Source organism: Cuculus canorus, chromosome 5 (assembly GCF_017976375.1).
Source record: "Cuculus canorus isolate bCucCan1 chromosome 5, bCucCan1.pri, whole genome shotgun sequence".
Taxonomy (NCBI): Eukaryota; Metazoa; Chordata; class Aves; order Cuculiformes; family Cuculidae; genus Cuculus; species Cuculus canorus.
Genome location: NC_071405.1, coordinates 63,051,117 through 63,066,907, shown reverse-complemented (window position 1 = coordinate 63,066,907; position 15,791 = coordinate 63,051,117). Strand labels below are relative to the sequence as shown.

General features: G+C 35.8%; 1 protein-coding gene across 3 annotated transcripts in view; it reads left to right on the top strand.

Moving 5' to 3' along the window:
• Positions 1-15,302, top strand: part of PRKD1 (protein kinase D1) — a 127,651-nt gene extending 112,349 nt beyond the window's left edge. For all 3 annotated transcript variants that reach the window (XM_054068375.1, XM_054068376.1, XM_054068377.1), the window contains 7 exons: positions 114-186; positions 1,168-1,274; positions 1,684-1,845; positions 3,176-3,274; positions 4,429-4,696; positions 13,295-13,380; positions 14,332-15,302. In XM_054068375.1, the coding sequence (XP_053924350.1) occupies positions 114-186; positions 1,168-1,274; positions 1,684-1,845; positions 3,176-3,274; positions 4,429-4,696; positions 13,295-13,380; positions 14,332-14,550 (1,014 nt within the window). In that variant the 3' untranslated portion in view covers positions 14,551-15,302. The remainder of the gene's footprint in view (positions 1-113; positions 187-1,167; positions 1,275-1,683; positions 1,846-3,175; positions 3,275-4,428; positions 4,697-13,294; positions 13,381-14,331) is intronic.
• Positions 15,303-15,791: the final 489 nt, after the last annotated feature.

Sequence of the window (15,791 nt, the reverse complement as noted above, 5' to 3'; positions counted from 1 at the left end):
TTTTAAAATGTACTATAGTAAATGTGTGCTGCTTCCCATTAGAAGAAGCAAATAAAGTGCAAATTTTGTTTCCGTATCTGAGGGCTTAATATTTTTTATGTTTATATAAACAGGATATTAGCACTGTATACCAAATCTTCCCAGATGAGGTGTTAGGATCAGGACAATTTGGAATTGTTTATGGAGGTAAGGCTCTGCTGTCGCGTACAGTTATGCTTAAGAGAAAATTTCTTGAACGGTAAAGTTATTTGGACTCTGAAACATTTTGTTACAGCAATTAGGTGCCCATTGTTTTATATAACCTATATTCGTTAAAAAAACAACTAGTTTTGTTGACCAAATCTTATTATAATTTGAAATTTTCTACCCAGTAGTGGATCACTGTATATTAAAAGCTTTGCGTTCTCTATAAACTCTAGTAAAGAACATCCTGAAATGCAGAAAACCAATTTTTTGAGAAGTATAATGGAAGAAGAAAAAAAATATAATCTATTCTTTAGATTAGAAAAAAAAATATATTCTCTTTTCCTTGCCATGCTTTTGTGATCTTTTTCCCTGTGTTTTTCAGTAATTCATTTGAATTATTTCTTTTTTCACTTTCTTATCCATTTTTCTTCTCCTTTTTGTCTCCTTTTTTTCTGCAGTTTTGGAAGTGTGTTTAGATACAGCCATTGTTTGAGACAGTGTGAAGTGAAAACTAATGTTTCACTAATGACTTTGATAAAGGTTGAACATGCTAAAGCTAATCACTTATTTCATTGTTTGCTGGTCTGAAACTACTATTGCAGCCCATGACCTGCCAGTTACAGAGGAGGCAGTATAAATGTATGAACAAGCATAATAAATATATATATATATATAAAAAAATATATATATGAGAAAGTAGGCTTTGCATCTATATTGTTGAAATGCAGAGCTTACTTTCTCATATATGTATGTTTCTTTTGTGTTTAAACAGCCTTGTTAGCTGATAGTGAGAAAAGTTCACTTGTCAAAAGGTAGAGAGAAGGGAAATGACAGAAAACTTGAGTGACTTCCATGGCTTATTTTGCAGCAGACCTGCTCTGAGAATTACTTGATTGTGGTCATTTGTACAATCCAATGAAAGCGAAGCATTTTTCAGTATAAATTGTTAATTGATAGAGGCCTTTTGTTTTATTAATGCAGGAAAACATCGCAAGACAGGAAGAGATGTTGCCATTAAAATAATTGACAAACTAAGGTTTCCAACTAAACAGGAAAGTCAGCTTCGTAATGAAGTTGCAATTTTGCAGGTACTTTTATATTCTTTCTTACTGTATTAATTCCATTCATGGATTTCTATAAATTCCAGATAATATTATAATTCTTTTAGTTAATATTCACTAGTATTTTTGCTGCTTAATCTACGTAAATAGCCAAGACCAAATGTATCGGCAGTGTTGTGTGAATTGAAATTTCTGCAGTTTGAAGCACCAGGCTCAATAAGGAAAATTTATGTTTGTTAAATTAATTTGAAATTAATCCATTCTCCTGTACTGTCTCTAGAAATCTCTTGCCTTTTGCCTACAGGTTAGGCGCACAGTTTAAATTATGAAATAGTGAAACATTGTCTGGTTTAGGGGGTCTGAAGAATGTAATATATGTAATGATAAAACCTACTGATCGTGTTGGGAAATTGAGTGCTGTATTTGTCTTTAATAGAATCTTCATCATCCTGGAGTTGTAAATCTGGAGTGTATGTTTGAGACGCCAGAAAGAGTGTTTGTTGTTATGGAAAAACTCCATGGAGACATGCTGGAGATGATCTTATCAAGTGAAAAGGGCAGATTGCCAGAGAGAATAACAAAATTTTTAATTACTCAGGTAAGAAATTAATTATAGACCTTGAAGGAGAATTTAAGTATATTACTATCACTGTTTCTTATGTTTCGCTTTTGGCATAATTTACCTGTCTGATTTATGAGAGCCTGAATTGTAAGACAGCTTTGTGTATATTATCTAATAGAGTTAGTAAACCATTAAGAGCACCTAGAATTAGGGACGTATACAGCTGTCTGGCTGCTGGATGGGAGGGCCATCAAGGTACATCAAGTTTTTCATATGCTTGAAAAATAAAGCACAAGAAAAGGGTGCAAAGCACTAAGAGCGAACTGTTGAAGATATACACAAGGAAATCTGAGCTTCTTAAACTGCCCTGCAACTAACCATTGCGGTTCATACTGTGCGGTTTCATGCATATTTTCTGGGCTGAGATTGGATCTCAGCGCTGCCTCTGATTAAACGAGTCTGGTTTCCTGGATGTCTTCTGTTAACAATATGATCTAGAGGTTGGTTGTTTTTTTTTTCTTCTTATTGTCATATATCATATTGCTTCTTTGGCTGCCTATAATACTGGTTTAAATTTAGAGACACTTTTGGGTAGTGACCCACTTGAGAGTCAGAGTAGCCTTGTTGCAGCAGTCAGGAAGAAGAAAGGAGCAGGAGCAACAGTGCTACAGTGGAAGTTTGTTATTCAAAGAAGAATGTAGTAGGTTCCCTAGTTTCCAGGCTTTCATGGATGAAATTGCCACCAGCCTCAAAATTTGGTTTCTTGTCTTCCCAGGTTCATTCAGCCTCCCCACTGTTCCCTGCTCTAATATAGTGGGAAATTCTCTCAGCCTCTGACCAGACACAAGGAAAAGCGTTAAAGCCATGGGAGTAGGATAAAAATTTCTGTTACACACTGTTCTCATGTGTGGAATAGAACAAAAATGCATGCAAGGTTCCTTATGCTTTCTGTCCTCAAGAAAATGATTAAAATGGATCACATAATATTTCTGTGATATTTTTTGAGTTAATTTAGAGCTGGAATGTAATTTTGCCAGTGTTCCTGTCACCAGATTTCATGAAAACTAGTGTATAAACAAGCACTTAGAACTCAGGTGTTTTTAAAAGTTTAGAATATGAAGTCTTTGAGGAGGGAAAAATCGTATTCCATGCAGTGGAAAGAAAACTTGAGTCTCAGCAAATAGTAGTTGACATTTGTGCTTCCCACCATCCCCTGCTTGTAGATGTTGCTGTAAAAGGTACATTCTTGGATTGTTTCTCTAGGCTGGTCCTTGATTCTATCATCACTGATACTGTCCAGACAGGATAAAATAAAAGAAAGTGCAACATTTTAAACTGAATTTCTTTCTGATGTATTTCTTCTCAGATCCTTGTTGCTTTGAGACATCTTCATTTCAAAAATATTGTTCATTGTGACCTCAAACCAGAAAATGTGTTATTGGCATCGGCTGATCCTTTCCCACAGGCAAGTAGAAAATACCCTTTCCTAAGATAAATTGTTCAAATTGCGAAGTGTTAGCAATGAGTATTTTACGAACAAACAAAAAAGTGGCAAGTGACCTCTCTGTATCTCCTCCAGGAACTTCAGAGAATTTTTAGGTATGGAAAAAAAAAAACTGATCACTTATTCAAAAAGATTTCCAAGGAAGACATGTTTGAAAATCCTTGTTTGTTGTCATGTGCCTAAAATATTGAATTAGATTTTCAAACGTGACATGACTAACAGTGAAATTGTTTCTAATTTGCTCACCATTACATAACAAATTACTTCTCTGGTTGATATGGTCTATTTAAGTGACAATTTGCAAACAGTCACCAGGAAGACAGGTTTTCTTTGAAAGTTAGTGTACAGTTCATGAAGAACTTCTTTAATTTTATGAATTTAAATGTTGAATAGATTGCAGAATATTTAAATATAATTTATGACTCGTTGTATTTCTCATTAAAAGGTATTTGTATCAACTCCTGTTACCTTTGATCTGGAGAATTCATCTATAATCTCATCCAGCTGCCTGTGTTCAAAGGAGATCTATTAATAATTTGTAAATAATACCAATAACAATCATTGGAAAGGAAGAATCTGTACTGAGGTGTTAAGTGGAAGGTTTTAAGCAGCTAAATGTGTCCCTCTGAAGAAACCAGGCAAGGAGGTTTGCAGAGACAGGGTGTAAATAGGTCCACAATTTGGAAGTACACCTCCAAAGTGGTAGTTCAAGAAATAAATTTTGTCAACTTGCTTTATTTAGGATAAAGTCATAGGTAAAAATTTTCCTGTTTGCCAAGTTTTTATGCTATGAATGAATAAGTATTACTTTATATTACTACTTTCACCAGGAGCCTGAGCTGTTCAGCCCATCCAATATTGCTGTTCTTTCATTCTGAGCTGTCTTGTATTACTATTTTTACTGTAGTTTATTCATGGAGGGAAGGAATAGAGGAGAGACAATGGACTCATAATCTGGTCTCACCTCTCAGTGGAATTCCTCTCAAAGAGGAGTTTAAAAAAAAAGTATCCTTGAAGAAACAGTGGAGAGTAATCTTGCAACTATGATGAAAGTTCCTCGACTGAGTATTTGATAATAAAAATAATGTCTTACTGTAGTACATTTCTTTGAACAGGTAAAACTTTGTGATTTTGGCTTTGCCCGAATCATTGGAGAGAAATCATTTAGGCGCTCAGTTGTAGGAACACCAGCCTACCTTGCTCCAGAAGTTCTGAGAAACAAGGGCTACAATAGGTCTCTGGATATGTGGTCTGTGGGTGTCATCATTTATGTAAGCCTCAGTGGTACCTTTCCATTCAATGAAGATGAAGACATACATGACCAAATCCAGAATGCCGCTTTCATGTATCCACCTAATCCATGGAAAGAAATTTCTTATGAAGGTAATACCTGTTTGTGGCTAGTTTTATGTAAATGCTAAAAAAGAGTAGTTGTATTTTGCTTTTATTTTTTTTCTTCCTGTGTACCTGGTGAAAAAGAAATATTTGAAATTTAAAGGTACCATAACCTACCGTAATGTAATGTCTGGTTTGTGCTATCAGCTGTTTAGACATTTTCTGCAAAGCATGTATAGAATGCATATAGCATAATCGTCTAGTGTGGGATCTCTCCAGGAGGTACTGAAGGAGGCGCATATACCTACAGGTTGAGTTGCTATAGAATCTCATCTCCGCTGCTGGAACTGGTGTTGCTTATATTTACTTCTGTACCTCTTCTTTCAGCTCTAGTGCCTATACAGTCTTTTTCTCATTCTGGTTGTGCCAGTACTTTAGTTTGTTATTCGGTAGGATGTTGTATCCTGACAGTCTTTCTGTGGAGAAGATAAAAAAACATACTGAATGATTCTAAGCAAATAAGGTTTTAAGAACAGTGTGAAAAAGTGTCGTAGAAGAGTCGTTCTACAGGGCAGAAGAGCTTGGGTATAACCAGTGAGACTTTTGAAACTAGCATTCTGGTCAATGACAAAGAAGATTTTTGATAGTAAAAGAACAATGGCTATCAACATCTTTAAAGAAGGTAAATGAATTCTATTGAAGATGTCTCTGAACATAACTGCGTAAGTAGTGCATTTAACAATAATATCAGTTTTGGCTTCACCAACATTTCTTATACATAGCAAAGATTTTCAGGCAGCTTGATTTTCTTTGGGATATTTTTTTTAATCATTAGCTTTACATCCTTAACATTTTGCAAGATTTCTTCATAAGTCTTAAAGCAGGTAAAACATTACAAAGATGAGATTATTATCTTTTTTTCTGAATTGTCATAAGTACCAAATTGAATTAAAACATCAACATTTAGGATTTCCATTATTTTCAGTGCCGTTTTTCTGGATTTCAGTGACATGTTTAACTTTTATGTTAATGCTTACTGTAATATATATTATAGCCCTGTGAGATTCTCAGCTGAAAAATGCTTTGAGAGCATTGCCTGTTGGTTTATCTTGGTGGCAGATGAAGTTTGGTGAGATCTGTTGAGAAAAAAAAAAAAGGCAGCTATAAATCTGCACAATAGCACACTGAAGTCCTCCTGAACCTCCACACACTTCTGATATGTAAGCTGACAGAATCTGTTGGCAGCAATGCTTTATCTGGCACTAGAGATAAGCAAACAGCAATCAACACAGAAGAGGCTGCAAGAAATTGTCTCCCACAAGTTTCTACTGTGGTAGACAGAAGATCAATTTCTACATTCAGAGGTGAAGATTCAGTAGAGCACCTACAGAAAACTCACCTACTGGAGTGTTATCTCTCCTCTCATAGAATCACAGCCTTCATTAAGAGTTAATGAATATCAAGCTGCAAGCATGCAGAAGGGTGGGAAACACATGTAACAAATGACTGACTTAAAATCTGCTTATACATTGTGATTTTATTATACACTTTTAATTCTTAGCTGGTGAGCCACTCTATTGTGCTAAACGAAAACCTGAAAAAAGTTTGGACAGATACTTTGTCTGTAACACATGGAGTTGGAATATAGATCTCTGTCCGAGTATGACTCGATAATGCTGACTTTTAGACTTCAAAACTGAACTCAAACTCCGGATTAGCTAAGGGAAATAAAGGAATAGTTTTCTCATGTCAACTACCCTGGTCCACATTCCTGTGCAGGTCACAAGAGGTCAGTTGCACAGGCCCTTTACACCTGCTGGTCACATCCAATTTGATCAGACACTGAACAGTGCCTTGATAATTGATGCTAGAAATTGTTGAAGAATTTTTTTGGGGAAACAGATGATTATTTAAAAATTTTATGAAGTTGCTTACTCAATATTGCAAATAAAAATTATTTTTGTGTAATGTGTAATTAAATGTAAACTATGGTAACGTGAAATTTATTGCAAGCTAAAATGCCTTCACTGTGCCTCATAAATTTCTCTGCACTAAGTGCTATAAATCTACAAAATTCAGACAGGCAATTAGTTTCCATCCTAATAGGCTACATTTGTGCACATGAAAATCTTACTTTAGCTTGTCATAGGCTCTTTCAGCTTCTCAAACAGGTTAAGCTAATGAATGGGGTATTTGCCTTTCCATTATTCTTTCTGCCAATTATTATTAATCATTGAAATTTTTTCAATAGAAGTTTTAACATACGAGGCTGATTACTTTTTAAAATGTTTTCATTTTCATATAAAAAGATCCAAAGTAGATTTTTTTAAAGGCACAGTAGATTTCTTGTTTAACTAGTCCCTGGTATTTTGTATCATAGCAATAATTCACCCAAGAGGACGTTAATTATCATCAACTAGTTCTTCCATTCAAGCTTGTAAAGGAGTTATATCACAGTGTGGAATGTAATGCTGTAGCAGAATACAGCATGATCTTTATAAATAAACATTGATCAACCTATCTCTTTCAAGCTGGTAAGATTTGAAATAGCTGTTTGTTGTGAAGAATCTACACAGATATTTTCTTGTGAGAAAGGAAAAGTTTTGATGATCCAGTGGTTAGTTCAATTTATTTGTTGACATTTAAAAATTTGTGCAAATATTTAAGAGAACTTTACACGTAGCATTAAAAAATTGAAACCAAAGTTGATTAGAAAAGTATTATTGTCGCAAGTAAAAGAAATGCAAAATGAATATTATCTTTAGTGGAGGTAAGAATGATTTTTTTAAAGTGTTATGAAAAATAGGAGCTATTTGTCAAAAGGATACCTCAAATAAAAGCAATGTAAATATGCTTTTTTTTTCCTCCGTTTCTTGCCTCATTCTTCTCATATGTCCAAAAGGGTCCTGGGTCCAGGTACTCTTTAACAGTGGACTCCATGAGTTGTACATTAAAGTTAGATTTTAAAAGTACGACTTTTGAGTCAGCTACTTAATCGAGAAACTGTATTGCATTCCTCAGTAATAGCACACTGAAACTGAGAATTCAGAGAACTTAGAAGAGCTAAGTAAAATGCCAGTAAAAATGCTAAGGTTCTCTGACCATGTAAAATGCAACATGCATGACTGTTTCTTCTTTTTTTTATTGCTGAAATATGTCTGAATTGGTTGCTTTGAATGTTCATATTATGATAATCCTAGATAAAACAGTGAAAAGTAGCAGAAGGAATTACATATCAAGTTGAGTTATTGCTGCTTTTATTTCTAATTTTATTGTAGCAAGAGAGGAATTAAAAGTTCAGCTGTTCTGCCTCTTAGCAAAATCACGTCTTTCTTTGTATTTAATGGACAGTGCACGAATTAGATTGAATGATGGTGTGTTTATCACTACTTTCATTTTAGTGCTTAGTAGATATTTTTTGTGATGTTGCCAAGCAACAGCATATTAATAGGGGAGCTGGAATGCAGAAGGTAGCAAAACTTTAAAAAGAAAAAAAAATAATTAGATAGGTTATACCTAAACATTTTGTCCGGAAAACCAACAACAGTGGTAAAATAGCCTAACTGTTCCCATTCTGCAGGTTCAGAGCAAAAACATATGGGAAGAAATTATACTTTTTAGGCAAAGTGTATCATGAATGTAATAGTGTGGTCTTTGTTAATCTATTTTTTTGAGAATTACTTTTCCTGTAGCATTTTATAGCAATTTTTAAAGTAAAAATCTACAGTCATAAGCCAAGAAAGAAGGCAGAATCCATTTGAGAATAATATTTTTGAGTGTTTAATGTCTCTCAGTAACTACCAACAGTTCTGTCTTCTCTGCTGCTTAGGAATATGATCCAGTCATTGACTGTAACTCTTCTATCTCCATAATGTGTCTGCCTGGTTCATAACATCTGGATTGATCTCATAAACTCTTGCTTTGTCTGTCCTCTTCTCCATTTTATCTTAACATATAATTTAAACCCTTTCATTTTCCGTAGCTTTCAGAAGTGTGTTTTTTCCCAGCTGATTATCTATTCAGAGCATTTCTGCAAGCATCATTTCCCAAGTTTAGCCCTCATGCACAAAATCCCTCCTCTAACTTCAACAATCCAAATTGGTTTGCATTTTAAGGTTTGTTGGAGATTGTGTGCTCACACACACATGCAACCTCACAGATTCCTCCATACGGAATTCTGATTTCCACCCCCACTTAAGAGCTGCATTTTCCCACCTTTTTCCAATAGCTTCTCTCCTTTGAAAGAATACTCCTCAAGAATTGAGTTTGTGTTTGTATGTCTAAATAGAATTGTAAGGCATTGCTGTAGAGAGGTAGTTTCTGTGGTAAACTTTGGGTATCTTGTAGAAAACCGTGTTTTGTCACAGCCATTCAACATTCCATTACCCAATTTGCTATTTCTGTTCTGTCTGCAATGATTGTCTAGCCAGCTTACATTTCCAAATTCACTGAATTTCTGTATGACTATTTGACCTTAATACAGACTTTGTTGTGGAATTCAGCTAGGTATTTACACAGAGGAATCTACTCGCAGAATTCTTTCCCATCTTATACCTTTAAGTTTTGCATCTGTCAAACGTGGAGCTTATTTTCAACAGTGTTACTGTTCATTTACCTTCCCTTACTTTGCCCTTCCGGACCACCAAATTTGCATCATCTCAAAAGATTTATTTTGACTTAGCTACAGATTACAAAAAAATGAATACTGCTGAATATAAAGACCTCCCTTATGGATTTTGTCTCTCTGCCCATTAGTGTATTTTACCTAGTCTGTCTTCACTGTAGAGACTGTTCTTTTGAACTGTGTGGTCCTAAAGTGTGCTATGTCAAGCCTTGGATTATTCATAGTGTGTTTCATTCTGTTGTGAAATTTTAATAAATAATTGTATTCGTAATTATTTGTCTTCAGTCACCAACACATCTGTTACTACTAGCCTGATGAGCCATGTGATGCTCACACTGCTGATTAGCTGCTTCACATTACTTAGTATTATTAAATAATTTGAGAAGTAACAATGCAATTTCTTCCATGCATTAGATTTGATCATGGTGTGATTGTTACACTACTTTTGAGTGCCTGTTATACTACTTTTGAGTCAGAAATAAGTACCACAGCTGCCTTCAAGCCAATATTTATATAGACTTGTTTCAGCATAATGTGAATAGAAACTCTCCTTTCACACACACTATTGAGAAAATCACATGAATGAGCAATAAGTGTTGAGGAGGTCAAATGCATTTTAGAGCTCAAAGATGCTCTCTACCTCAGTAAATGTTTAACTAGCTGTTTAAACTAACGTCTTGGCTCTACTTACATGTTTGCTAGGATAGATTAGTATTAGAAAACCTCTCTGGTAGAGATGCAGTCTATAATTGCAGAGGATTTCTTTTGATAATACAGTTGAATCCATGTCCCTGAAAATAATAAACTCTGCCATCTGAAGATTATTTTTTGCCAAAATAACTGCATGTACACTAGAGCATTTGTCAACCAAGCTGTATTAACCAGCCATAGGAGAGAGGTATACCACTAATCAAATAGCTATACTTAGAAAAATCCAGGGCCTACAAGTCCTTAGTTTTATATTAATGGAAGCAGCTTAATTTAAAAAAAAAAAAAAAATTAAAGTGATGTCTGTAAGAGTAGGTAATATTATGGATGTATTCAAAAAATTCTTGACCAAGTATAAATTTATTGTTAATTTAGCACTGCTTTTCATTTTGTTCTTAATGTGATTTCTTTTTTATAACTTATTTGAAAAGCTAAAGTCTATATGGTTGGACTAAATGAATGGTAGGTTCATACAGCGTTTTCAGATGTCTCACTAACTTTTGTGTTTATGTGCAAATTACATTCTCATTGATTTAAAGCAGTGAGTCCTATGAAAATTGTAATTATTGTGGGTTAATTTGATATTTAGTGTGAAAATTGTTACTGTGTTTTACTACAATTAATTATTAGCCATACTAACAAACAGCCATAAGCAGTTTAGAAACATGAACCACCAGACTCTGGAGGTTCTTTTCAGTAATATGCAGCTAAAAAGCAGTCCTTCCTAAAGTCAAGGAGACACAGAGCTTTTTAAAGTTGCATTCGAATCTTCCCATTTAGGAATCTGCTGAATGACCACCTGTCTAAATGACCAGTAGTCATGCTACTGGACCAGTTGGCTTGTTTATCTCCTTTGGCAAAGTTTCCATCTCCTGGAGCTTGATAAGCCCTCAGGTGGCTACTTACGCTGTCCTTCAATCATGGGAAATAAACAAGAGGACATAAAAGTGTTAGGAAAAGCAGTACAGTAGTCCTCTTAGATCTTTCATGCAGGTTCCTTCCTTGGCAGTACCTGCTAGATCCCTGTAAATCATGTGTAGACCATAAGTGGTCTTTCTTAACTCTGCATTTATTAATATATGTTATGCTGAACAATGATTTTACAAAGGAATCTTGTTAAACATTCTAAAGCTTCTAAAATATCTGACAAGGATTACTTTTAATACCTGTTCTTAAAAAAAAAAAAGTCTTTAATGAAAATGAACAAAATTTACTTTAAAACACAATATAGTTGTTCACCTTTCTTCAAAACTGCTTTATCTTCCTAGCAGAAAATTTAGGTTTCTAACATTAAGTGCTCAATTTGGGGCCCTAAATCACACTTCAGTTTTATGTCTAACTAAGGGTTAATGCCTTCCAAATTTTTATCTCCAGAGTTTTTAAGCTGTACAACTAAAAAAAAAAAAGTAATCATCAAGTTATTCATTAAATTATTTTTTTTAAAAAAATCCTCATAAGACTTGTTCTCCAGCCCCTTCACCAGCTTTGTTGCTCTTCTCTGGACACGCTCCAGGACCTCAATGTCTTTCTTGGAGTGAGGACCCCAAAACTGAATATAGTATTCAAGGTGTAGCCTCCCCAATGCCGAGTACAGGGGCAGAATCTCTTCCCTGTTCCTGCTGGCCACCCTGTTTCTGGTACAAGCCAAGATGGTTTTGACCTTCTTGCCTTCCTGGGCACACTGCTGGTTCACTCAGTTGGCTGCCAACCAACACCCCTCCTTCTCTGCCAGGCAGCTTTCCAGGCACTCTTCCCCAAGCCTGTAGTTCTGCACAGGGTTGTTGTGTCCCAAGAGTAGGACTCTACACTTGGCCTTCTTAAATCTCATCCCGCTGGCCTCAGGCCATTGATCCAGCCTGTTCAGATCCCTTTGTAGAGCCTCTTTACCCTCAAGCAGATCGATACTTCCTGCTAGCTTAGAATCATCTGCAAATTTACTAAGGGTACATTCAATCCCTTCATCCAGATCATTGAAAAAGATATGGAATAGAACTGGACCCAGCACTGAGCCCTGAGGTTATGCCTGTCCAGGCCAGCGGCAGCCAGTTTCTCAAGCATAATACTGTAAAAAACAGTGTCAAAGGCTTTACTGAAGTCCAAGTACACTATATCCACAGTTTTTCCTTTGTCCATGAAGTGTGTCACCTTGTCATAGAAGGAGATCAGGTTAGTTTGGCAGGACCTGCCTGTCGCGAACCTTGGCTGGTCTTAATCAGCTGGTTGTATTGTGAATGCTTAAAACAGACAAGGTGATTATTCCACTTCTTCAAACGTGTTTCAGACCTAACACCCCTCAGTGATGCAATGTTTCTATGTTACTTTCAAGGCCATCTTTCCCTGTCACCATCATGTAAACGAAGAAATAAAGATGTAAACCAGCATAATTGGACAAGCCAAGGGACATTGTGGTGAAATGGAAAAGTTACAGTGATACTGTAATTCCTCGTGACCGATCAATTGTTCTGTAACAATAAGCTTTCCCCAGAACACATGCCAAACATTTAGCACCACCTAGAATAGAATTTAACCTTTCATTGTACCCTTTTTTTAAAAAAAAAAAATATTAAGTTACCTCAGTAGATTCATTTAAAGCTCAGCTATGTTGTCCCAGAAATTTGTCTGAATGGATCACTTAGTGCAGTTCCATGCACTGATCATTGATTTCTGGGCCTCTTCCCTTGAGGCATCACAGCATACATACCTTTAACCTCAGTGAGTCACTGCATCCTTCAAAAACGCTTAAAAAGTCATTTGTAAAGAAGCCCTCTCACTTTTATGAATCACCAGACTGCTGACTAGCAGGTAGAGGCAATCTTCAGTCCAAAAGAGTAGTATTGCAAGATTTTGTGACTTACAAAACCCGATTTCTCCACTCAGTGTCTGTGAAAGTGCTGCTGTTAGTCATCTAGAAGTGATAGAGTCTCCAAGAAAAATGTTTTATATATATATATATGTTTACTCTATAGTGCTGTGGTACCTGAATACTACTGTACTCCTCACTTTCACTTGAGCAGGAGCTGAGTCTGAATTATCTTCAGACTTTGTTGAATGCCTGCAAATGAACGCAGAGAGATAAAACTATGTACTAGGTAGCAGGAAACTGTTTAGTAAAACAGTTGTACCCCTACCAGGGCAGGCTTCCGGGGTACCTTCAGAGACACCAACATTGCCTGCAGTTTGTAGAAGACTAAAGCGGGGAGGGGTAACTGTCTCCTTTTTGTTAACTACCAAATCTGTGTATCTCTCTGTTTGAATGTCCTAGTTGAAAAAAAAGGATGCTTAAACTAATATTTTTCAATATTATTTCTTTCCAGCTATTGATCTTATAAATAATTTGTTGCAAGTGAAAATGAGAAAGCGCTACAGTGTGGACAAAACGCTAAGCCACCCATGGTTACAGGTATTGCTACAAATCCCATGTCTTTTCCTACTTATTTAGCCTCTAAGTATATAAAAAGTTTTCATCTTAAAGCACTGTAGGATCTAAGCAAATCTACAAAGCAGAAGATGTTTTCAGATCCTGAGAGCCTCATAGTCTTTCATCGATTTACATATCCTAGACAATGACAAAATGGAGAAGAAAAAAGAAAACAATACAGGGCTGTGATTAGAGGTTAATCTGCATGAGGCTAAGATTGGCAGCTTATTACTGCAGCTTCATGGATTCTTTGGGTGGGAATGAGAAAAGAAATTATTAAAGTCGAGATATATGTTAAGTAGATCAGAGGCTGCAGAGCACAGTGGTCTGAACAGCATGAGAACCAAAATAATTTCCAGCCTTACTGCTGACTGCAGTACTGATTGCTGACATCAAGTAGCTTAATGTTTAGGTATGTATGTCTCTCTGAGCACAATAGTAATCACTTAAATTTGGAAAAGCAGTTTCTAGCCCAAGCTGTATTCGTATCCTGCACCATCATACTGAAACGAAGCAGCTGTCTTGACTATCTGATACAGATCACTAGGATGTACATATATGATTTAAATATGTTTCTTCTTCCTTATTCATCTTGTGACTGGTGTGAGTAATTTTCTTGCTGCCGTGCCTCATTTTGCTATTATGGGTATGTGGAGACTGTCCATTAGTTCTGCAAAACAACCTGTTAACATCTCCATACTATACTTACGACAGAGTTCAATAGAATGAATTTATCAAACAATCCTCTAGAGATGAAACCTGTCTCTATAGGCAGATTTCATTTTTATTAATCGTAAGATTTTTCCATTCCAGAGCAATAGGGATGCATGTCATTTCGATTGCTGAATTAATAGTACTTTCATATTATTGGTAGTAGAAGGGAATGTAATTTATTTTAGGAATTTTAAAACTGGTACTGCTATTTTGTTTCAGGACTATCAGACCTGGCTAGATTTAAGAGAACTGGAATGTAAAATCGGGGAACGTTACATTACCCATGAAAGTGATGACTCCCGATGGGAACAGTATTCAGGCGAACATGGGTTGCAATATCCAGCACACCTTATCAGTCCAAGTGCTGCCCATAATGAAAACACCAAGCTAGAAGAAACAGAAATGAAAGCCCTCAGTGAGCGTGTCAGCATCCTTTAAGTTGCATCCCCTATAATCTGTCAAAACACTGTGGAATTAATAAATACATACGGTCAGGTTTAACGTTTGCCTTGCAGAACTGCCATTATTTTCTGTCAGATGGGAACAAAGCTGTTATGCTGTTACACTGTTGATGTATCTGAGTTGCCAAGACAAATCAACAGAAACATTTTTGTGTGACCAACTGTGTTGTATTTACAAAAGTTCCCAGAAACATGGAACTTGTTATTGTGAATGATTCATGTTGTATTTAATGTATTAAAACCTGTCTCCACGGTGCCTTTGCAAACTAGCGTTTTTCTTACTTGAGCCTTGTTTTGGTAAGAGAGAACTTTCCCATGAAGATCTTGCCCGGGGTTGGGGGGGGACTGTGCAACATTAGTATTGTAATTGTAAGCAAACTCTTGAAGAGTAGATTATAACTGCTGTTCTGTGAACAACTTCTACCATTTGGGTAAATGCTTTATTTAGTGTTGAAAATACAGAAAAAGCAAAAAAATAACAAATTACATAGCACTGTATAGTTTCCGATCAGATAACCTGTATGTATGTGTTTCTGTATATAGATACATACTCACACTATAACTTGCTATTAAGTCTAAATGCCTTAGTCATGTAAACTGTAGCATATGTTGGTTGTATTTCCCCTTTTCTTAAAATATTATTATCTTAATATGAATATTCTCTAATATGTACATTCAGAAGCTAAATAACTCGTTGACTTTGTGTATGTTTTCAATAAAAGACTTGTTAAAATGGCTTGATTTGATTAATCTTTCTCTTTAAAAATATCCATAGAATGTTATCAGATGTAAGTGGAGTAGATTAGTTAATCATGAGTAAGCCCATATGGAAGTAGGTAGGAAAAGGCTGCCAGCTATGCTGTGGACCTATAAACCACACTTTGTAAGGACCTGATTGGACAATTTAATATCATACATTCAATCAGTTTTGAAACACCGGGGGAGTGGGGAGGTCGAGTACAATGAGTTTGCCCTAGTGAAATTAACAGGAATTTATTTTTCAGAGAAATGTGCTGCTTCTACTTTTCCACTGAGTTCTCTTGAACTGACAAGGTAATATAGATCCCTCCCACCCTCCTTCCCCTGAGAACTTTACAGATACTAATTTTCATTTCTAACAATTACTTAGTGTTCCAACACTAACCTATGTAGCTTTAACTGTGAGAGAGGTTCAGGCTGCACTGTAAAACACAGGGTAACTCAACGATGAGCTCAAAA